Here is a 23,489-nt window from a genome sequence, read left to right as displayed (position 1 = left end):
TTTGCATCTTCCAGCAATCAATTTTACAATATCTACAATGTGGAATATGTTATCTGGTTTACAAACACATTTTTAAATATATGGCAACATAGATTATTGCTGGGAAAAATATGTACACTACTATCTTCTGTAAATGAAGTTTTCAAATACAACAAAAAGATAAAGCTTCCTGCAATGCAATTTGCAAGCAAAGGACACAAATATCACAACTCTTTGTTAAATGTTGCCAAAGGCTCCACATACTGGATTCTGTTCATTGTGATGTGAAGTGACTGGTAAACTAAGAACTAGGGGGTCACACTGTCCTGAAGCAATTCACAAAAGTATTTCTACCTAATGTCCTGTGCAACAACAGTTTGACTATTGTCTCAAGTACCTCAGATTGAACATTGGAAAACCAGGATGGAATGTAATAATATAATGAAAAGAAGGATAGTTGCTACTCACCATATAGCAGAGATGCTGAGTGACAGAAGTCACACACAAAAAAAGACGCCACACAATAAGCTTTCAGCCAACAAGGCCTCTGTCAAAATTAAACATACACATATGCACACACTCAAGCGAATGCAACTCTTACACACATAACCACTTGCTAGAGACTGTAATCATATGCATGTGGGTTGCATTTGTGTGAGTGTGTGCATTTTGTGTAATTTAGACAAAGGCCTTGCTGTCTGAAAGCTAGCTGTTTGATAGTGTTTTTGTTGTGCCTTTCTTCGACTCAGCATCTCCACTATGTGGTGAGTAGCAGCTATTCTTTTAATTACATTGGCGCCTCAGATTGGCTCTATGAGATACTGTACCCAACCTTCAAAGCAACTAGTACTGGAAACAAATTATATACAGTTGCATATTACATTTCAATTACGGTACTGTACCCAAATATTTATCTCTCATGAATATTTTCAAATACAACTCAGTTATTGAAACGCAACAGGATGATACAGCAACATAAACACAAGAGAAATCAAATAATTTAAAACAAAGTCACACCAGTTAAAATTTTACATTAGGTGCACAAGAAATGGCACATCGCCGCTCACTGAACAGCTAAAATACATGGCAATAATAAGTGCAAACATTCACTATGCGTCAGGAAAACGGGCTATTAATTCCAGATCAAAGACGCTGTCTTCCTTTTATTACAAGTGCGGTATTCCAAGTTCACTTTAGCGCTTGTTGCGCCTGTTTCCGGATCTCTTCCGCTATTCGTTTCAATTCAGCGTCACAGATTTGAAGGTTGTCATTTTGTTGCTCCAATGTTTTCACGTATTCGTGCAGTATATTATTTGTTTCCACAAAATTTTTCACCCGCAGATACAATTTTTCTGGGTCATTTTCATCATCGCCAGCACCGCTGTCTTCTTCACTGTTTTCAATTTCATTCAGCAAATTTTCTGCGGAAATGAAAATGTTATTTTGAAAGGAACGTCTACCTTCTTCCTACGATCTAAGCACACGTAATCAAAATAATAAAATATATTGCTCGCAGCTGATGAAACTTGGTTTCACACTGCAAGACGCCAAACAGAATATATCATGAAATTCGTTACCTAAAGCAAGTTTATTTCTCTGGAAAACAATGTCATCACTATCCGTGTTATCTAGATCTGCTAATAACTGAGATATTCCTGGGGGAGATGGTCGTGGAGGAATGTTTGGTTTCTTCTTAAACATTTCTGTCGAAAACATTGACACCCACAAATACAATCACAAACAGTGTCTCACCGTCGACTCGACTGAAGTCTGACTGTCTGCACACAGGTAAACGTCATTATAACGTTACACGCTGTATCGAAGACGTCAGAGGCCGCTTATCGACTTTCGTTATCGTTCGAGGCGCTAAAACTCTCTTTTGCCATTTTTGCAGGCGAATTAAAGGAGCAGCGTATTATATCCTCAACTGATATACTCACTGCAGTTTTAGAAGCTATTGATGTCCTTACTTTCTTTGAAAATGTGAACCTGCCAATTTTTAGAAAAAGTGAGCTCACAATACTTAGTCTTCATCGGGTGTTGACTATGGTGTGGTCTTTTGCTTGAAGGCAAGTAGAATTTGGCTGTTGCTGTAGCTGTTTTTTGGAAAAAGACCCTTTCTTCGTCGCAGATGGTATGAGCTCTGTGGGCAAGCGTATTTAGCACTCCTTCCCTTTGCGACAAGTGATGATAGCTAGAGGCATGTAGATACTGATCTGCGTGAGTTTTCTTCCGATACACGCTGTGTCCCAGTGCTCCATCTGCTTTCTCCGTAAAAAAATAATAATAAAAAAAACATTCACGAATGGCAGCTGTCTGTTTGGCTCCACTTCTATGGTGAACTCAGTTTGGATGTGGATAGAGTTCATGTGTTGCAAGAAAACTTGAAGCTCATCTTTCCATGAAGCCAAATGACGAACGTATCATCATCATATCTGTAAAAGACTGTCAGTATTATCGTGCTGAGCGTAGTGCCTTGTCCTCAAAGCCTTCCATTTATATGCTGGCCTTCACAGGTGACAGGGAACTAAATACCCATAGCCACACCATCAATCAGTTCATAGTAATGTCCGTCAAAAAGAAAATATGTGGATGTGAGCACAAAATTTAAAAGTTTGATAAGTGAGGGTCCTTTCAATGAATGAGGGCCCTTTGCAACGGTTCCAGAAATTCCTCTACTTGGGCTCTCGTGAAAAGTGACACAACGTCAAAACTGACCATGAGATCTGAGCTGAATAATCTGAGTTTTCGTGAACTGAGCCGAGTTCTTGGTGTGGTGCTCACATTTACCAACAAAAGGACTCAAAACTAACGTCGAATGTTTCGCAATCTGGTATGTTGGTGCTCGAACTAAACTCATTCTTGATCTTAGAGGTGAGAGCCCTTTGTATACCTTTGGCAGCCAGTAAAGCCTAGGTGGTCTGGCAGCAATTAGCGTCCCTTCTGTATAAGTACTACGGAGAAGTTCAGTCTCCTTGCACTGCATCCGTCGCCATCGTCTTGTAAGTTGCGTTATCTAGGAACTTGTACATTTTCTCTTCGTATTCTGCGACTTTTGGTAAGACGATTATGTTCCCCTTACCCACTGGGAGGACGACAATGTCATGATTGTCGCACAGAGAACGCAGCGTGGGTGTTTCCCATCTGGAGATGTTATGCGTCAGCGGCGCGGACTGGAGAGAGTACAGCACGTTTTCCGCTGTATCTCTTGCACCGTATAAGGTGGTAGGGTGGAGGCAACTTGTTCTACTCTGCTGATGATTTCTGCGGCAGGTATTTCCCTGTAAGATTCATAATGTTCACCTAGCCTCTTTATTTGGCTGTTTTGATGCTAGTCGGTTAAGCTTTGAAGACGGTTTCATAGATGCATTTCATTGTGCCCATGCTGCTTGCATCCATTATGAACGTGCAAACCCCTCCCAAGAAATGGGGACAAACAAGGACGCCAGTTCTAGATACAGGGCAAGGGGTTTGTATCCTATGGAGTCAAGCATGCTGCGTGTTTCTCTGATCAGTCCATGCACTAGAGCCAGGCTGGCTCCTCTAGTAATTTGGTTCAGTGCTTGTGTCTGGATATGATGTACGATCTTGCAAAAGACTGGCACAATGCGGATATCATGACACCTTTCAAAATGGCAAGTGCAGTCAGAAGGCGTTGTTTCTCGTTTCAGATTTTATCAAGCTTCCCTCCCCATAGAGGAAACTAATGTGTGTTCGTAGCTTTTCACGGCGAATACGCTGCTTGAAAGTCTCTTGGACATGCAGCCAGATTGACTGATCGTTGTAGAACGAATTTTCGATGGCGTAACGTGTCATCCACCACCAGGTTACTCTAGCTGATGCTGTCCTGAACCAGTGGGTGCGATATATATACTGGTCATCTTTGTCCTTCACTGACCCCATGTATGGACCACATGATGTGCTGGACGTAGAGATGACGGTCCTCGGTCTGCTTTCTACCTTTGCCATGCTCAGTATTCAATTACCCTGCCTTTGGAGAATTTTCACTGCCTGAGCCCACATTCGACTAAGCTGAAATCCATTGCCCTTATTGCTGAGTTTCTCATGTAGTCGGATTTAGATAGCCTCCTTGTACACACAGTCTCAATAGGGGAGTGTGTTGTGCAGAGTTTATGTATCTTCGTATTTCATTGCATGGTTGGTTTCAAGTGAATTTTCAGCAGCTACTGATTCTGTGAGCTGCTGGAGATTGGCATGTCGTTTGTGTTCTTTACATCTTTTTTAAATTGTGTGTATGGTTTTTTGATGTATGCATTCCCGCACTTGCTTGATATGTAACACACTACAGAGTTCTGGAGTCTCATGTCGTCTTTTACTATCCCTAAAAGGGATATTTGGTGTTTGCCGGCGGGTGGTACTCACATGTGGTATTTCCTCGTTATAAACGTCTACCTATTTTTCAAGATACGTTTCCTGTGTATGGAATGCAGCCTACTGGTTGGTCCTCTTTCGGTGTTGGCTGTGGTGTGGTCATTTGCTTGAAGGCAACCGAATTTGGTGGTCGTTACTGCCATTTTTCTGGAACACGTTTCTGAGGTGGGCCAGTTAGTTATATCCTTTCTTTGTCAGAGATAATACGAGCTCTGTGAACCAGTGTGTTTAGCACTCCTTCCCTTTGTGATGGAAGATGTCAGCTAGAGGTGTGAAGGCACTGGTCCATGTGGGTTTTCTTCTGATAGACGCCGCACGCCAGTGTTCCATCCAGTTTTCTCTGTGCCACTTAGGCTCTACAGGCTTCCAAAAGTACACAAAGAGAGCACACCTTCGAGATCAATAGTGAGTACAATAGGAGCACCAATGTACCAGCTTACAAAACATTTGGCGTTAGAATCTGTTGGTCAGCAAACGTGAGCAACCACATCAAGAACTCGGCTTAGTTTGTGGAATATCCATAGAAAGTCAGATTAGCCAGCATGGCTCTAATGGTCAGGCTCAACGTTGTGTCACTTTTCACAAGAGATCCACTCAAGGAGTCGCTGGGACTTATTGAAACGATATTTGGGCCCTCATTCACCAGACTTTTCAGTTTTGTTCTTATGTCCTCATATTTCCTTTTTGGTGGATATTTCTATGAACAGACTGATGGCATGCCTATGGGTAGTCCACTGTCACATGTGGTGGCCAATATGTACATGGAAGATATTGATCACAAGGCGCTAGGCTCAGCACAATTCAAACTGACAGTCTTTTATAGATATGTTGATGATACATTCATCATTTGACTTCATGGGAAACATTAGCTTCAAGTTTTCTTGCAACGCCTGCACTCTATCCACAATCAAATTGAGTTCACCATGGATGTGGAGGAAAATCGTTAGTTACCATTCTTGGATGTTTCGATATGGAGAAAACCAGACAGAAATTTTGGATACAGTGTCTGTCGAAAGAAAATGCACACAGAGCAGTACCTTCACGCCTCTAGCTGTCACCACCAGCCATAAAGGGAAGGAGCTTTAAACACGATGGTCCACAGAGCTTGTTTGATGTCCATTGAAGAAAGCATAAATCCCAAACTAGGCCACCTCAGTGACATGATAAACGACAATAGCGACTACCAAATTCGATGCATCTTCAAGCAAAAGACCACACCACAGCCAACATGCGATGAAGACCAACCAAAAAAGGCAGCCTACATACCATGCCCCCAGGCAACATATCTGGAAAAATGGGTAGAATTTTACTTTGAGAAAATATCAGATGTGTGTATCGCCTGCCGGCAAAGACCAAATCTCATTTGGGGACCTAAAAGACATCCTGGACTCTGGAGATCTGAAGTGTATTACACACCATGTGACAGCAGGAATGTATACATTGGACAAACCATTCATACAATTGAAGAAAGGTGCACAGACCACAAATGACACACCAACCGTCAGCAGCCAACAAAATCAGCAACTCCTGAAATCTGCCTTGAAACCAACCATAAAATGAAATATGAAGATGCAAAAATTCTGTACAACACATCCCATCATATGGACTGTATATACACTCCTGGAAATGGAAAAAAGAACACATTGACACCGGTGTGTCAGACCCACCATACTTGCTCTGGACACTGCGAGAGGGCTGTACAAGCAATGATCACACGCACGGCACAGTGGACACACCAGGAACCGCGATGTTGGCCGTCGAATGGCGCTAGCTGCGCAGCATTTGTGCACCGCCGCCGTCAGTGTCAGCCAGTTTGCCATGGCATACGGAGCTCCATCGCAGTCTTTAACACTGGTAGCATGCCGCGACAGCGTGGACGTGAACCGTATGTGCAGTTGACGGACTTTGAGCGAGGGCGTATAGTGGGCATGCGGGAGGCCGGGTGGACGTACCGCCGAATTGCTCAACACGTGGGGGGTGAGGTCTCCACAGTACATCGATGTTGTCGCCAGTGGTCGGCGAAAGGTGCACGTGCCCGTCGACCTGGGACCGGACCGCAGCGACGCACGGATGCACGCCAAGACCGTAGGATCCTACGCAGTGCCGTAGGGGACCGCACCGCCACTTCCCAGCAAATTAGGGACACTGTTGCTCCTGGGGTATCGGCGAGGACCATTCGCAACCGTCTCCATGAAGCTGGGCTTCGGTCCCGCACACCGTTAGCCCGTCTTCCGCTCACGCCCCAACATCGTGCAGCCCGCCTCCAGTGGTGTCACGACAGGTGTGAATGGAGGGATGAATGGAGACGTGTCGTCTTCAGCGATGAGAGTCGCTTCTGCCTTGGTGCCAATGATGGTCGTATGTGTGTTTGGCGCCGTGCAGGTGAGCGCCACAATCAGGACTGCATACGACCGAGGCACACAGGGCCAACACCCGGCATCATGGTGTGGGGAGCGATCTCCTACACTGGCTGTACACCACTGGTGATCGTCGAGGGGACACTGAATAGTGCACGGTACATCCAAACCGTCATCGAAGCCATCATTCTACCATTCCTAGACCGGCAAGGGAACTTGCTGTTCCAACAGGACAATGCACGTCCGCATGTATCCCGTGCCACCCAACGTGCTCTAGAAGGTGTAAGTCAACCACCCTGGCCAGCAAGATCTCTGGTCTGTCCCCCATTGAGCATGTTTGGGACTGGATGAAGCGTCGTCTCACGCGGTCTGCACGTCCAGCACGAACGCTGGTCCAACTGAGGCGCCAGGTGGAAATGGCATGGCCAGCCGTTCCACAGGACTACATCCAGCATCTCTACGATCGTCTCCATGGGAGAATAGCAGCCTGCATTGCTGCGAAAGGTGGATATACACTGTACTAGTGCCGACATTGTGCATGCTCTGTTGCCTGTGTCTATGTGCCTGTGGTTCTGTCAGTGTGATCATGTGATGTATCTGACCCCAGGAATGTGTCAATAAAGTTTCCCCTTCCTGGGACAATGAATTCACGGTGTTCTTATTTCAATTTCCAGGAGTGTACAAGGAACTTACCGAAATCTGGCTACATGAGAACCTCATCAACAATGACAATGGATTTCAACTTAATCAAGCATGGGCTCCCACACTAAAATTCTCCAAAGGTAGTGGAAATGGAACACCGAGCACGGCAAAAGTAGAACACAGGCTGAGGACCATCACTTGACTGCTGAGTGTGAGCTGCCCCAATCACTGTGGCCAGACTAACATGTGGCCCATACATGAGCTCAGTGGAGAGAAAAGACGCCTTGTATATACATTGCACCCATTAGTCCAGGATGTGAGTCAACAGGAGTAACTGGATGATGCCAGAACGTTACACAGTCGAAAATTGGTTCTATAATGATCAATCCATTTGGCTGCATGCCCGAGAGACTTTCATGCAAGTTCAACTGTATTATCATGTATATTATGAAATCTTCTTTTGAAAACATACTTCAGATAGTGACAGTTGGAAAGCCTATTAGGCAGGACAGTATATTCATACTCGCATGAAAAATATGTGCATCATTAAAAAGTATTCAAAATATTCAGGAAAATGTACATTTCTACAACATTCCCAGGAGACTTAGAAAGTGATAGAAGCAAATATGTAAAAGTATGCAATTAAACATATAAATGATACTTACAGAGTGTTACTGCAAAAAAATCAGATTAATCTAGTAGGAATTGACATGTTCTGGCAACTGCCCAAAGCAAAGGAGGGGGAACAGATACATGTTTGTTATGGTTAATTTATTGCTTTGATTCATAAAATTATTTCTTTTGAAGAAAGTGACAAGTAAGAAAATCATACTGAATATCACTGAAGATTACTTTCAAAATGTAGGTGTTCCTGAGACGATTCTTTCTGATAATGGGAATCAGTACACTTCTAAAATAACGAAAAATGTTGTTGATGAGGAAAACATAAAACACATACTAATTTCAGTTTATTCTCTGCAATGTAGTCCAACTGAGGGATACATGAGAAAAAGAGTAGTAACTGCAGTAAAGATCATTCATATTGGACAGAACACATTAGTTGCTTTGAAGACTATTAATTACTTTACAGCCTTCAACTACTGGGTTTTCATCATATGAAACACTTTATGATAAGAAATCTGCTAACCTGATCAATGAATTAATTGAACACCCACTGTATAAAATCATACTGCAGAGAGGGAGGAAATAGCCAGCAAAGCCATGGAATGGCATCATAGTAGGAGAAAACAGAGGCATTGCAATAAAGTAAAGGTGACACAAATTGAAATGGTGATCTTGTGCTAGCAAAAAGTTATTAGAAATCTAAACCAATTAATGTCGAAATTTTAAAAAATGACATTTACATTGGACCATTTGAGATACTATTAAACTCTCATCCAAATGCTTAGAGGTTAGTGTATCCAAGATCAAAGAAAATTTATGGACTGAAAAATGCTATAGAGCTAAAACCATACTAGCACCCAAGAAATACTAATAACTGAAACATCATTTTCCTTGGAGAAGCATCATATATGGAGAAAACACTAAGCTTGTCAGGATTTACATCCTCAGAAGGATGCACTCACTGCTGTGTGTCACAGTATGGCAAATGCAAGGGCCTCAGCTGTGTGACATTTACTTCCTACTTTCATATTTCTGATGCCACATTTTCTCATACTTATCCTTGTGTCTGTCTTACATAGCTCTTTCTACCAATAGCCATGTTTGTGTCTGTCTTATATATTCAGTATTGCATAAATAACTAAGGGTACAAAGTGGGATAAAGCAATAGCAGAGTAGATGAAAATAAAATATTTACTTAGCCCATAACGTCAGATGGAGGAATTTTATATATGAAAAAATGTATGATTTGATGTTACTTGCTGTAATTTTGAAACCATACATACATGCCATGTTATGATCAACCACGTGTTCAACTTAATTTATAAATGTTGGGAAGCTTAAATACATGGAGAGATCCATTCACAAAATTAATTGTTACTTACACAAGATGTTCTTAATGTCAGGTTGCTGATATTATTTACAATCATGAAGTAATTATAATAAATGTGCTGGCAACAGGTTAGTTGCGTTGCTGCAAAACAACAAAAATGAAGAACTTAGAACACAAATAACTATTAAAGGTAATTCTCACTTTACTGAATATGTTGTAGAGACCAATTCTGTAGAAGAGTGAGTCTGGCAGACTATTTGAAACATACATCTGTTATCAGATTTAGTTGTAATCAGTTGTACATGTTGAATTTTTAATGATCAGTTGTATAGTACATCCTGTCCCATTTCAAATAATTTATTGTTAACGTTTCATCTGAGTCAAGTGATGACTGTCTTTTGGTTGCCGCTGCTGTCCTTATATGTGACGTCACTGGTTGTTGCTCCACCACTACAAAAGGTAATTTTTTCGTTGCAAGCTTTCTACTACCTTCTGATGGCTGGATGCCAAGCCACACATACTGCAGGCTCCCATTATTGTTGCAGGTGTTGTCACGAATTTTTATCTCAATCAATTCTTTCATAATGCTATCAGAGGAACTGTTAGTTCATATACTATTGAGTAGTATTGTGTAGATGTTTCCACCTTTGGTACATTGACAAATCAAGTAGAAGAGGATTCTCTAGAAAACAGACATAATTTTGCTTTGATGAGATATTTGTTACTACATGGACTAGTATTTTCGGGGATGGCATCATAAAATAATTTATTGCGATAAAAATTTGTGAAATATCCTCAATAAAGATGGCAACCTGCAGCTAAGAATGGCTTGGTCTCTGGTCATTGGAAGGTTGAAGCAGGGACAGTGGGCCTATGATGAAAACATTACCTCGTATCGTTCTGAAGCAAGCACCAGTGATGTCACAGAAGGCAGCATGGTTATATAAGGATGGTAGTAGCAACCAAAAACAGTCACCACTTGACAATGGCTGACGAGTACTCAGGCAAAAGCTTAGGGATTTTAAACCACTTGATGTGGCTGGAAGCTTGAGGAAATTTTATCAGCAGTAGATGATCTCGCCTTGAGGTTTTGTGCACTTCCATTATTTTTGTGCCGTCATGTGTCTATCCACTTATGACGTTACACACTAAATGAATTATTATTGGAACATCATAAACTCAGTCGCACCACACCTTTTGTGCTCTAATTGTTTGTCTCTTGGAAACACAGCTCACATTTATCTTTTTTTTACACTTAGAGAACTATGTTCGTTTATCAGCTAATCTCTATAGTTCACAAGTTGGAAACATGTGTGAGCAATTATATTACTGTTATACACTTCACCAAACTAAACCATACCTGAGATTCACAACCCAAACTTTACTGAAATGCTGATGTTTGTGGTTTCTCCTCAATATATTAGAATATATTTTTACTGTATACAACCTATTTTATGTAACTGCTGATCTAGAATAGGTTGTCACTATACTGTTGGGTGAGAAGAGGTAACTGAGACATGTGTGTCACAAGATGGCAAATGCAAGAGCCCCAGCCATATAACATTTACTTCCACCTTCCATGTTCCTGATGCTTCATTTTCTCATACTTATCGTTGTGTCTGCCTTACATAACTCTTTCTGCTCCCATAATTATCCCAGCTTCAACCTATGGTAACATGCTGTCCCCACATTCACCACACAGCCTCTGCCAACGCACCTGCCCATCTTTCCCCATTCCTCTCTTTTTTTCCCACCTCCCTGGCCCACAACCTCCTGCCACTGCACCTGTTGGAATTGTAGCACCTGCACAGTTCACCAGACACCTGTACACTACTATCCCTTCCCCCTGGCCGCCCACTCCAGCTATTGGTTGGCATCCCACGTGATAGTCCAGCCTGAGATGCTGCAGTTGGCAGTAATGTGTGATGTGTGCTTTCTTGTGTGTATGAATTGTGTATTTTTGATATTTGCTGATGAAGGCTGTGACCGAAAACGTTATGTAAGTGTCTTTTAATACTGCCTGTCTGCAACTTAACATGTCTTCATTCTACATTCTTAGATTTATGTTGACAAAGGATAACACTCGATTCACAATTCCCGCAAATGTGACGCGATTTTGACATCACACACAATATCGACGACCGCATAATCGGCTATCAACTTTAGTTGGCATTCGACACGGGCCTCTCACAATATTTCATGTGCGCATACTGGAGATTTCAAATACTATGACATTCTTGGAATTATTTATTATAATTATTGCAATAATAAAACGTCATGTAATGATCTATCGATGGTTAATGCATTCATATAAGACTGCTCTGTTAGGAGTGAGTTATTATCATCAATAATTTACACATTAAAAATGAAACACACTTGTTTTATTACTTTCAATATGCCGTTTCAGCGTAATGGGACACTGAAAATTTATCACAAACACTTTACCATTATCATTAAACGTCACTTAATAATGCATCAACAATAAGAGCCTTCAATGTAGAATATTATAACCAAGACCCGAGTCAAAACTCCCTTAGGTAAGTGCTAGCATAATTAACGACATCGTGGCTTCTGGAGTCGAAAGTTGTTGGTCCGCATCCTCTTACACATATTTTTTTCATGGTAGCATTGTTAACACATTCTGTTACTTTCTTATGAATTTAATACCAGTATGTTCTACAATACAGGATGTTGTTTACATTCAGTCTCACATGAGAATGAAGGCTGAAGTAAATATATAGCAAGCCAACAACCTTCAGCTTTCGTGAAGCTCTCGAATAATACTGAAAAATCTAGCCAATTAAGTATCAGTTCATCTCTAATTTGGGCTGCCATGTGGTTGCAGTGTCAACATATCACTGCACGACCCTACGGCAAGCGAGTGCGGCAGCATAATCAGCAGCAGTGCTGGTGCCTGCGGACAGCCGTTCGCACTCTGAACAACTTCAAATATTTTTGAAAAAAAAAACTCTGAGTAAAATGGCTGCAGTCAACATAGTAAATACTGTACAGTATATCTTTGATAGGAATGCAGTTAGACCACCACCATTTGAAATTCATGAGTGGATCTTTAAAGAACTCGGAATTTTAGAATATGATATAGTAGGTATTAAATTGCGTTTTATTCAGAATTCTGTGTTCATCAGATTTAAAGATGCTGAAAGTCGTGACAAACTCGTGACTGCAGGTGGCAATACAAGAAAATTCAAGCACTTTGATGGGTCTGTTAGTAATGTTCCTATAGTACATGCAGGCTATGGAATTCAGAATATAAAAGTTTGTAATATATGTTTTTAATGGCCAGATGAGGTGATAGCATGGTACCTTAAACAGTATGGCACCAATCTGAAAACTGGAAATGATATATGATCTGGCACATTCCCATATCAAATCGACAGTGGTGTATGAAACGTTTGGACAGAATTAAAAAGACACATTCCATCTTATGCATTAATTGAGGGAAATAGAGCGTTTATAAATTTAGTGGGCAACTGCAGACATGTTCCATTTGTTATTCTACTGACCACCTGTGTACTAATTGTACAAAAAGAGTACCAATGTAGCTTCCCACGGGAAGAAACCATACTTAAGTGGATACAGGTGACATCACAAGTAGTTATGCACAAGTCGTGAACAGCATGGTGGTGTACACTTCACTGCCACCAGCTGCACTGCTGTAGTGCATGAGACAACTAAACTTGTGCAGGAAATGGTAATGGAAATTCATAAACCAGTAACAGAATGTGAACAAATGACACATACCTCAATAGAGAGCCCATGTGTGACTGCAAACCAGTAGCATATTGATGAGAGTGCTGGCTCAAACAGCATTGCCAAGTAAAAATTCCAGATTGCTAACCAAGAATCTAATTTCACTGTTTTCCCAAACAAAAAAAAAATCTCATTTGCCTATATTGAAAATATCTAATTCTCGTTTCCTCACTTAAAAATTTAATAATCTACTAAATGTTATTCATCATAAATAAGAATCATCGAAACGCATTTGCCTATATTGAAAAAATACATTCTCATTTTTTCATTTCAAAATATTCAAATCTATTAAATTTTACTCTTAATAAATGAGAACCATCAAACCTAAAATCTCAAAGGTACATTTTAAGTGTAAAGGTTTTAATAAAAATAAAAATCAAATTTCATTCTGTATAAATACAATGTAAACAAAAATGATCAACAAACTTGAAACATTAAATACTTATAAAGATATCGAAAATTATTGTAAAGGAAGTGGTTCTTCTAATGTAAGTAGAGAGGATGTGTTGGAATCTACTGACTATATTAATAAGAAATAAATGATAAAAGAAATGAAGAAGAAAGAACTAAGCTATAAAAATAAAAGAATAAAAGAATATTGATCAACTGCCAAAACAGAAAATTTGGAGATTTATTCCAAACTTAATAAAGAAAACATAATCAATCTTATAGTAAATCTTGTTGAAAATATTAATAATACCAATAACGATAATGTACTGAATAAATAACCTTTAAAAGAACTTCTTTAAATATGTAAAATGAAAAAAATAAAAACTGATTATAACTTAGAAAAAGTCAATTAATCTGCCTTATAAAAAAGTACTGAATGCAAAATTAATTACGATAATGATTTGAATTTAAAAAATTTTTAAGTGATCTTCATAAAATCTGTAAAACAAAAAAATTTAATAATTATTCTAATCTTAATAAACAACAAATAATCTATCTAATCAATTCATCTGAGAAAAATACTAATAATAATATTTTCAAAAACTTCTAGTACAAACTAAACAAAAAAATCAGTAAAACTTTACTAGCTTGTAATTGTCTAGATGATGAATATTTTTTTCAATCATCTAAAGAAATTTATAGAATAGTTTCTGCTTTTAAATCTAAAATAACAATTTATGGAATTAATAATAATGACAAAGTCACTGGCCAGAAGAATTTTATAAACAAATTAAAGAAGAACTAATCACCAAATTAAAGAATATTTTAAATCAAAGAAGAGCAATTAAAGTTAATATGAAATTTTATTGTAAATTTGAAAGACTAGAAGAAATACAAGAATTTGATTTTAAAATAACAAATTACGTTTTATTAAGGACAAATGATTAAGAAGATTATTATCAAAAATCAACAAATAAACTGTTAGCTGAAATGGAAGAAATGCAATAGGAAAAATTCAGGATGGTCTTTCTCATGCAGATAGTTTCGAATTAAATGTTAATAAACACAATCCAATATTTTGTTCTTCTCATATCGATTTACCAAAAGTAATTTAGGATAAAAAATCTATAACTAACATAAACAACAAAGATACAAAATGTTTTTGTGGGCTGTAAAATCTGCATTATATCCCTTATGTAAATTTCAGAAAGAGTCAGTAATTATAAAAATATTGGATTAGAATTGGATGAAGTTTTTGAAAAAGAACAAATTAATTTTCCTGATCAGTTATTAGATATTCCAAAATTTGATAAGAAATCAGATATATTAATTAATGTTAGTCATTTGAAAACAATGAAAGAAAAGAAAAAATATTGTAGATCCTCTTTATCACACACAAAATAAGCAAGAAAAACTTGTTAATTCGAAATCAAGTAATTCACACTATTGTAAGAAAAAAATCTTTCTAGTTTAATTAGTACACAATCTAGCAAACACAATGGAAAATTTTGATTTGTGATGGATGTTTAAGATAATTTGAATGGCAGGAAAAATTAGGTGTCTATGAAAACGATTGTGAAGAACGTGAAGAAGTAAATATAGATATGCCTTTTAAGGGTAAAAAAAACGAATTAAAAAATTGTAATATTTCATTATGAGCACCTTTAAACATTCATACAGATATCGAATGTTTATTAAAGGATATTCGAACTTCTCAGCCAAATCTTGAAACATCTTATATTAACACACATCAAAAGCATTTACCTATTTCATTCAGTTATTATTCGAAATATTCTAATTGTAAAAATCCTGTTAATTATACAGGTAAAGATGCAGCAAAAAATTCGTTGAAATGTTAAAAGAAGAATAAAGGGAAATTGCTAGAATAAATGAACGATATATTGGAATGAAAATGACTAAAGATGATGTAATTAATTATAAAAAATTTAGAAAATTATCATATTGGTGAAAAAGAATTTCCTTTTAGTGAAAATAGTGTAAGAGGTCATTGTCATTTAACAGGAAACTATTGTGGAGTTGCACATGATGACTGCAATCTTAATTACCAACATCCTAAATGTATTCCAGCTTATATTCATAATTTGAGAAATTAAGTTGCTCATTTGTTTAGTAAAGAACTAGCAGAAGATAATAAAGATATTGATGCAATTACAAAGAATGAACAACAATATATTCGTTTATTAAACATGTTGAAGATGGATAATTTTAAGATTTTTTGATACATTTAAAGTTATGACTTCAAGTATTAATAAATTATCTTCTAATCCTAAAAAAGAACAATTTATAGATACAGAAAAATATCTTGAAGGTGAAGAATTACATTCAATAATTTATCCTAATGAATATACGGATTGAAAAGAAAAATTACAAGAAATATATTACCTAAAAATGAATGTTTTTATTGGAAATTTAATCAAGATAATAATTGTGATGAAATTGTAAAAGAGCAAGCAGAGTTCGAAAAAAATTAATAATAAAATTTAGACAAATACAAAAAAATTATGTAACAAATCTTACATTTTAATTAAGCAGAATTTTCTAAAATTTTAGAGATACACGATAAAATCTTATAAATTTGATTCTTTTTGGTACTTTACAGGTCCAGTGTTATCTTACGATTCTGTTTTAAAAATGAAAAAAATTTAATTAAATTCGTTACATAATTATGATATGATTTTATTTCTTGAAAATGGAATGAGGTGAAATTACTCAAAGTATTGAAAAATATGCAAAGTAAAATATCAAATATACAAAAAATTTTAGCCTAAAAAATAATCAAATTATATTGCATATTTGGATGCAGATAATGTATATAGTTGGGCAAAAAACTCAATTTTAACATTTAAACATTCCAGGTGGCTACAACCAAAAATTTTAATTCTGAAAAAATACTTAAAATGTCAGATGATTATAAATATAGTTTAATTTTAGAAATTGATCTATAATTTCGAAGAAAATTACATGATTTACATAACGATTTAACTTTAGCGCCTGAAGGATTAAATCAATTATTAAGAACTTTAAATATTAGTGAAAAATATTTTTACATTCCAGAAATATTAAAAATGTTTAAATCTTGGATTAAAATTAAAGAAAAATCATAGAATCATATCATTTAAACAATCAGATTGGTAGAAGTAATATATTGATCTCAATACAGAAATCAGAAAAAAGGTGACTAACAATTTTGAAAAGGATTCAGTGTTTGGAAAACTATGGGACATATTAAAATAGACAAAATATTAAAGTAATATCAGATCCAAGGAAATATATGAATTAGCTTTCAAAACCAAATACTATACTATTTTCAGAAAATATAGTAGCAGTTCATTTGAAGAAAATTGAAATAATGTTGAATAAAGAAAATTATACTGGAATGAGCATCGGAAATACCCCCTCGTGACAACTGTGGCTCTGGAAAAGAAATATCTGTACCCTTCTTATGACTTGACATAATTTTACAAGTTTCACAAGTAAAAAAAATCTTTTATTCCCTTTGCAGCTATCACAGTATTCCATGTCAAATCCATACCTTCCTTTATGATGGGAAATATCCATTTTCTCTGCACTTGTCGGAACACACACACACACACACTCACGTTCACACACACACATACACGCACATACACGCGCACACACACACACACACACACACACACACACACACACACACACACACACACACACACTTTATAAGCCTGATAAGGTGAATCTATGACACATCTGCTACTACTAACATTAATACTTTGCCAATAACGGAATGTTGGCGATACGAAACAACACTGAACAAAAATCAGCGATGGGTGGGCATGTCTCATAACTTTTTCTTGTGAGTGGTACCACTGTGTATTAGAAAGAGAGGCGTAATCGTCTTACAAGCCGTCAGACACTATCGCAATGACCATGTTACTGTCACAGTCAGTCTTGATTCTACAGGTGCTCATAAGTATCATTAATAAAATCCATGTTAAAAACTATACAAGCCTCATAAATCGAGGTGTGCCATTAGCTCCAAATGAAGGTGTTTTTCCACACAAATACCGTGACACTGAATATAGACGGTAATCACCAAACTGTATATTAACAGACCAACAGTGCAGTTACAAGTCCCCGATAGTGCAAGCTTGTAGTAAAATAACGAAATTTAGAGAGAGTCAGCTAAGGAACGTGGTATGAAACCGGTATTTGCAACTATCTCATGCCGCTGGTAGATATTTTTCCAGTATTTGTAATGCATTCTGCCTGGATGCCACGTCAGAGGTTTTGCGATATATCCACTGGGTTATAGGTAGACGATTGATTGAGAATGATCACGTACAGTAGATGGTGTGCATTTGAGGTCTTCAGGAATGTACACAGGCTTTTTAGATCTCTAGTGTTACACGTTCCAGTAGAAATGCTGATTGCAATTTGGAATCAAGTCCTTCCATTCAACCACATTGCTGCGTTGTATCCTATGGAGAAGTCTTTTAATGATTACAGCTACTAGTGGATCATACTCGTAGTATACTTATATCTCGAAATGAGTCACCCTTTTCGAACCTATGAGGGCTGAATGAAAAGTAATGCCTCCACTGTCGTAAACTGGGTTTGGATGGAAATGCATTAATAAATCAAACGCAGAAATAGTCCTTAGAATGTCATCTTTAATTACCAATATTCACTTTCCCACATAATCACCGGCCTATTACACACATTTCTGCCAACAATGAACAAGTTTTCTGAAGCCACCGTGGAAGAAATCGCCATCTGTTTTTGCAACCACAGTCTCACAGTTCTCTCAGCGTCTTCATCAGAAGCATAATAATGTCGCTGCAGATCGTGTTTCATTATTGGGAACAGATGGAAGTCAGACAGTGCTAAATTTGGACTGTATGGAGGATGCCGTACAGTGGTGAGATGCAAGTCTGTGCACTTTCAATTCAGGAGTTAGCATCTGGGGTACCCATCATGCACAGATCTTCCGATAGCCAAGCAAAGGAATAATGTGATCCACACGTTCTTGTGAAATGCCGATTGTTCTTGCAATTTCTCTCTGAGTGATATGGCGATCTTCCTGAATCAATCTATCAATCTGTCAACATTTTGCTTGTGAAACTCGGTGGTTGCTGTCACAGGACGTCCAACACTTCGTTTGTCACGCAGGCCAGTTGATCCCGCCTCAACATCTTTAAGCTTACTCGCCAAATTGCTCACAGCACTCACATCAACACAATCACCATAAGCTGCTTTCATTCTCTGATGAATCTCCTTTGAGGTGACACCTTCTGCTGTCAAGAATTCAATGAGTGCACGCTGCTTAAATCGTATTGACTGACCGTTTGCGCAGGGTTCCATACTTTACACTGTAATAATACAAATGCTCAGTGCTAAGGCTCCCCGTCAACTGGAGCTGTAAAGAAGAGGCTACGGAACAAGTCAGTACCTGCCACAAACCAATGCTGCCAACTGTTGAGGAGTGAATCCTCGTATCTGCTACAGTAAAATTCCAATGCGGCTTTATATAGCCCCTATGCATCTTGCAACTGCTCCTGAGACTCTGCCCTGTCATCCCTGCAGCTTTGTGCATGGAATCGTTCCAACTGAAGTCGGAACTGAGCAAAAGTCAGAGAGAGCTATCTGCCACATACTGCAACCCGTGTAGAAAAAGGACTGTGTTTTGACCATTTGGTGGAAATGGGAACATGTTGTCATATGTACCATGTATGGTGTGTATGTATGTGTCCATGCATGTGTCGTGGATGGCACTTGTGACTCAGTCTTCCCACTGGATGACCCAACTTCGAACGTCGAACACATCTTCAGACATAAAGCGTAGTTCGTCCAACTTCGAGCCCTATCGCAGATGTGAAGTGTGGTGGATTCGCCTCAGAACATTGCTTTGGATATAAGATCCACACTCGTAACTCGGATGTGGTATGTTGTGGATCTGCATCCCAACATCGCTCCAGACATCATACTTGTTGGATCCACCTTCGAGCCCTATTCCGGATGTGGTGTATTGTGGATCCGCATCGCAATAACCCAACATCGCTCAGGATATAACACACAGCAGATCCACACTCAGACATGAACTCGGGTCTACTGTAGGTCCTGGGAGCGATCTGTGACACATTCACAGACACAAACATTCAGAAAATGGAGCAAACATGCTGCAACTGTAGAATATGTGGGTGGAGGTGACTGGATGCATTCGAGTACACTGCTGTACTGTTCTGCCCTTCCAGTAAAATAGTGTATTTGCGCAATGTGTTGACAGCTTTATTACATTTACAAGCAATTTTAGAACATGGAAAGAGAAGGGATGTCATTATCACATGGATAAAAGTGAGATAAAAGCGATAGAATTACGAAAATTGACGGAAAATACGCATAAATTGAGGGAAAAGACACGGAAATGTGGGTAAATTGAGGAAGTACTTGCGTGTCTTCTGGTTGACAATGAAGCACCGGGAACACAGGAAACAGTCCTTTGCTTTCATCGAGGTAGCTTTCTACTATATGTCTATTGAGGTAATAGTGATACACACGAGTTGACTGCTGTATTTGATGCTTTCCTGGAAAAACTAAGAACAATCTGCCTTTAAACTCACTTGTATCCTCGGATGACAGTGAGTGGATGGAATGATCGGTTGCAATGGAGTTGTAACGAGGTACAGTTTAATGGTAGACTGATGAGGCATTCTAGAGAGGAGGAAAATGTTGTTGCAGGTCATTTGACCATTTTTTTCCATTGTTCTGTCAGGATGCGTCCATCGTGTGACATAGCCTGCATTCGACTCATTTGCAGCTGCATGTTCTGTGTGTGACATAGAGGACTGCCTACTTGCGATCGTTAACAGCAAATCTCTCGGTCATCAGAGGACTTCCATCTCATGTGTCATGAAACGTGACCATCCTGTTTCGACACATTCCTCTCAACGAACGAAGATTTATGCAATGTACTCCATTCACCTGTCGCATCTTGAGCATAAAAATCGAAACTTTTGTTTCGTAAGTGAGATGATTCTAAGTTAGCGATAGGCGTTTGTGAGGCACTGCAATCCCCGCGTAAACGTCTGCTTCACAGATGTCCTGTTTAAAGACTTAGTGGCCGCATGACGTGTAATTTCACATGTCAAACGCTGTTGCTATGCGCTCATGTGTTTCCTTGTAAGAGGTATTCTCCGTTACTAACGATCTTTCTATGTAGAACTGATGCGAGCATAGTATCATTTCTGAACCGTGATCGGATATGAACATTGGACGCTATACACCTCTGGAAAGCTATATTGTACATGTATCACACAGAATCGATGTTTTAAGGATGTAGATTTTTTGCATTTTACAGTTTGTCACAATACTTATCGCAGAGAAACCTGCAAGAAGGATGTATGTCGTGCACTGGAAATATATTTCTTGCACTGGAATATTAATAGCGTTTCATTCCACATGACTAATACATCGGAAACTGCAACTATCATTATAGCCTGTTTTAAGTTTAGAACCGTGTAGCCTTAGGAGTGCATGAGTTTATGTTCTCTCTTACCAATACCTTCCTGATAGTGATCCCAGACACTAGAACAACACTTTATAATTGATAGCGTAGTTGTTTTACGTTAAATGCTACGAACTCCATCCGTCTGAAGCTTTCTACTATATGTCTATTGAGGTAAGTGAGATGATTCTAAGTTAGTGATAGGCGTTTGTGAGGCACTGCAATCCCCGCGTTAACGTCTGCTTCACAGATGTCCTGTTTAAAGACTTAGTGGCCGCATGACGTGTAATTTCACATGTCAAACGCTGTTGCTATGCGCTCATGTGTTTCCTGTGTCGTGGATGGCCCTTGTGACTCAGTCTTCCCACTGGATGACCCAACTTCGAACGTCGAACACATCTTCAGACATAAAGTGTAGTTCGTCCAACTTCGAGCCCTATCGCAGATGTGAAGTGTGGTGGATTCGCCTCAGAACATTGCTTTGGATATAAGATCCACACTCGTAACTTGGATGTGGTATGTTGTGGATCTGCATCCCAACATCACTCCAGACATCATACTTGTTGGATCCACCTTCGAGCCCTATTCCGGAACTTTAATTAAATTGCGTGCCTATGGAATGTCGTCTTAGTCGTGCGACAAGGTTTGTGATTTTCTGTCAGAAAGGCTACAGTACATAATAATTGATGGAAAATCATCGACTAAAACAGAAGTGATATCTGGCGTTTGCAAGGAATTGTTACAGTACTTCTGCCGTTCCTGATACAGTAAACGATTTGGGAGACAATCTGCATAAAACATCCGTTTCTTGTTCTTCTAAACTGTCTGTTATTACATCACAACAACTAAAGTTCGCGTTTTGTAGGAAGCCAGCCCTATTTTCAGCCGTTCTGCGCATCCCCTGCCATTAACTGCTACCTGCCAATAAGATTCATTTCTCTCCTAGCGGCTAACCGCGAGTTACAAACTAGACTGTGAGATCTGTCTCACCGTTGCCGTATTTTGCGACAGTGCAATTTAGTTCACAGAGCGACCGAGTTATTCATTCAGATGTCGATGTTAGTTTCTTGTAGCAGTATAGCTGTGAATGTGTATCTGTAAACGTTTTAGTGTGGTTTCCAGATGAATATGTCAGGTGATGGCAATAAACGTGAATTCTTCACAAGGATCTTTAATTAAATTGCGTGCCTATGGAATGTCGTCTTAGTCGTGCGACAAGGTTTGTGATTTTCTGTCAGAAAGGCTACAGTACATAATAATCGATGGAAAATCATCGACTAAAACAGAAGTGATATCTGGCGTTTGCAAGGAATTGTTACAGTACTTCTGCCGTTCCTGATACAGTAAACGATTTGGGAGACAATCTGCGCAGCCCTAAGAGGTCAGATGCAGATGCAGATGATACTGTGATTTACTGTCTTATAAAATCATTAGATGATCAAAACAAATTGTCAGACGATTTAGACAAGATATCTGTAATGGTTAGAAAATAGCAATGGACTCTAAATAATGAAAAGTCAGAAGTCATCCACATGAATACTAAAAAGAATCTCTTCAACTTCTGTTTACAGGATATAACACACAAATCTAGAGGCTGTAAATTCAACTAAATACTTAGGGATTACAATTCTGAATAACTTGAATTACAAAGATCACATGGATAATGTTGTGTGGAAAGCAAACCAAAGACTACGATTTATTGGCAGAACACATAAACTGCAAGAGGTCTACTAAAGAGACTACTTGCACCACGCTTTTCCGCATTCTTCTCGAGTATTTATGTCTAGTTTTGTATCCACAGCAGGCAGGACTGATCGAAAAAGTTGAAAGAAGGGCAGCTCGTTTTTTATTATCGAGAAATGGGGAGAGACTACCACGGATACGATACGTGAATTGGATTGGGAGTCATCAAAACAAAGGCATTTTTCATGTGGCAGGATCTGCTCATGAAATTTCAGTCCCCAACTTTCTCCACAGAGTGTAAAAATACTTCTTTCTTGCGCGCTATTCGAGAGTGGAACAGAGAGAAACTACTTGAAGGTGTTTTGATGAATCTGCTGCCTGGCACTTAATTGTGAATTGTAAGAGTGATCATGTAGATGGCACAGGCACTGACTCCATGGGACCTGAGTGGGCCCGAGCCCCTCAAAAATTCATTTGGGGTGGGGGGAGACCTCCGCCCCCCCTAATAATTTAGTCATATTACGCTTTGTAAAATCACAAAATTATGTTGGAATTTATTATTTTCCTTGTTTGATGTAGTTACCTTTTAAAATACATTCATTAATGAGTTAAAACAAATAGTTATTACGGTAGTAAGCAGGTTAACTGAAAACGAGTGGTGTGAATCATGATAGTGTTGCGGTGCCGTAGGCACACTTAGAATTTGTCCTGGTGCCCGAGCCTTTGGGTAAAGTCTGGCGCCAGCAGGCCAGCGCTGCGGTCGCAGCGACATCAAAAGGACTGGAGCAGAAGCGCTTGGAACCCTCTCCCTCGCCTCGCCTTG

General features: G+C 38.8%; 1 protein-coding gene across 1 annotated transcript; it reads right to left on the bottom strand.

Moving 5' to 3' along the window:
- Positions 1-856: 856 nt before the first annotated feature.
- LOC124798405 (UPF0449 protein C19orf25 homolog) lies at positions 857-1,738 on the bottom strand. The gene is made up of 2 exons (XM_047261799.1): positions 1,557-1,738; positions 857-1,400 (listed from the first exon to the last, which is right to left on the bottom strand). The coding sequence occupies exons 1-2, from the start codon at positions 1,693-1,695 to the stop codon at positions 1,168-1,170; spliced, it is 372 nt and encodes a 123-aa protein (XP_047117755.1). The 5' UTR covers positions 1,696-1,738; the 3' UTR covers positions 857-1,167.
- Between the last annotated feature and the right edge of the window lie 21,751 nt (positions 1,739-23,489).

Source organism: Schistocerca piceifrons, chromosome 5 (assembly GCF_021461385.2).
Source record: "Schistocerca piceifrons isolate TAMUIC-IGC-003096 chromosome 5, iqSchPice1.1, whole genome shotgun sequence".
NCBI classification, from domain to species: domain Eukaryota; kingdom Metazoa; phylum Arthropoda; class Insecta; order Orthoptera; family Acrididae; genus Schistocerca; species Schistocerca piceifrons.
Note: the sequence above shows the minus strand (reverse complement) of the source record. Positions and strands in the feature narration are given on the sequence as shown.

Bases quoted from the DNA above. Each gene is read 5' to 3' on its own strand.
- LOC124798405 (XM_047261799.1), bottom strand. From the start codon at position 1,695: ATGTTTTCGACAGAAATGTTTAAGAAGAAACCAAACATTCCTCCACGA. The intron at 1,401-1,556 runs GTAACGAATTTC...TCATTTCCGCAG, and splicing joins GAGAAATAAACTTGCTTTAG to AAAATTTGCTGAATGAAATT.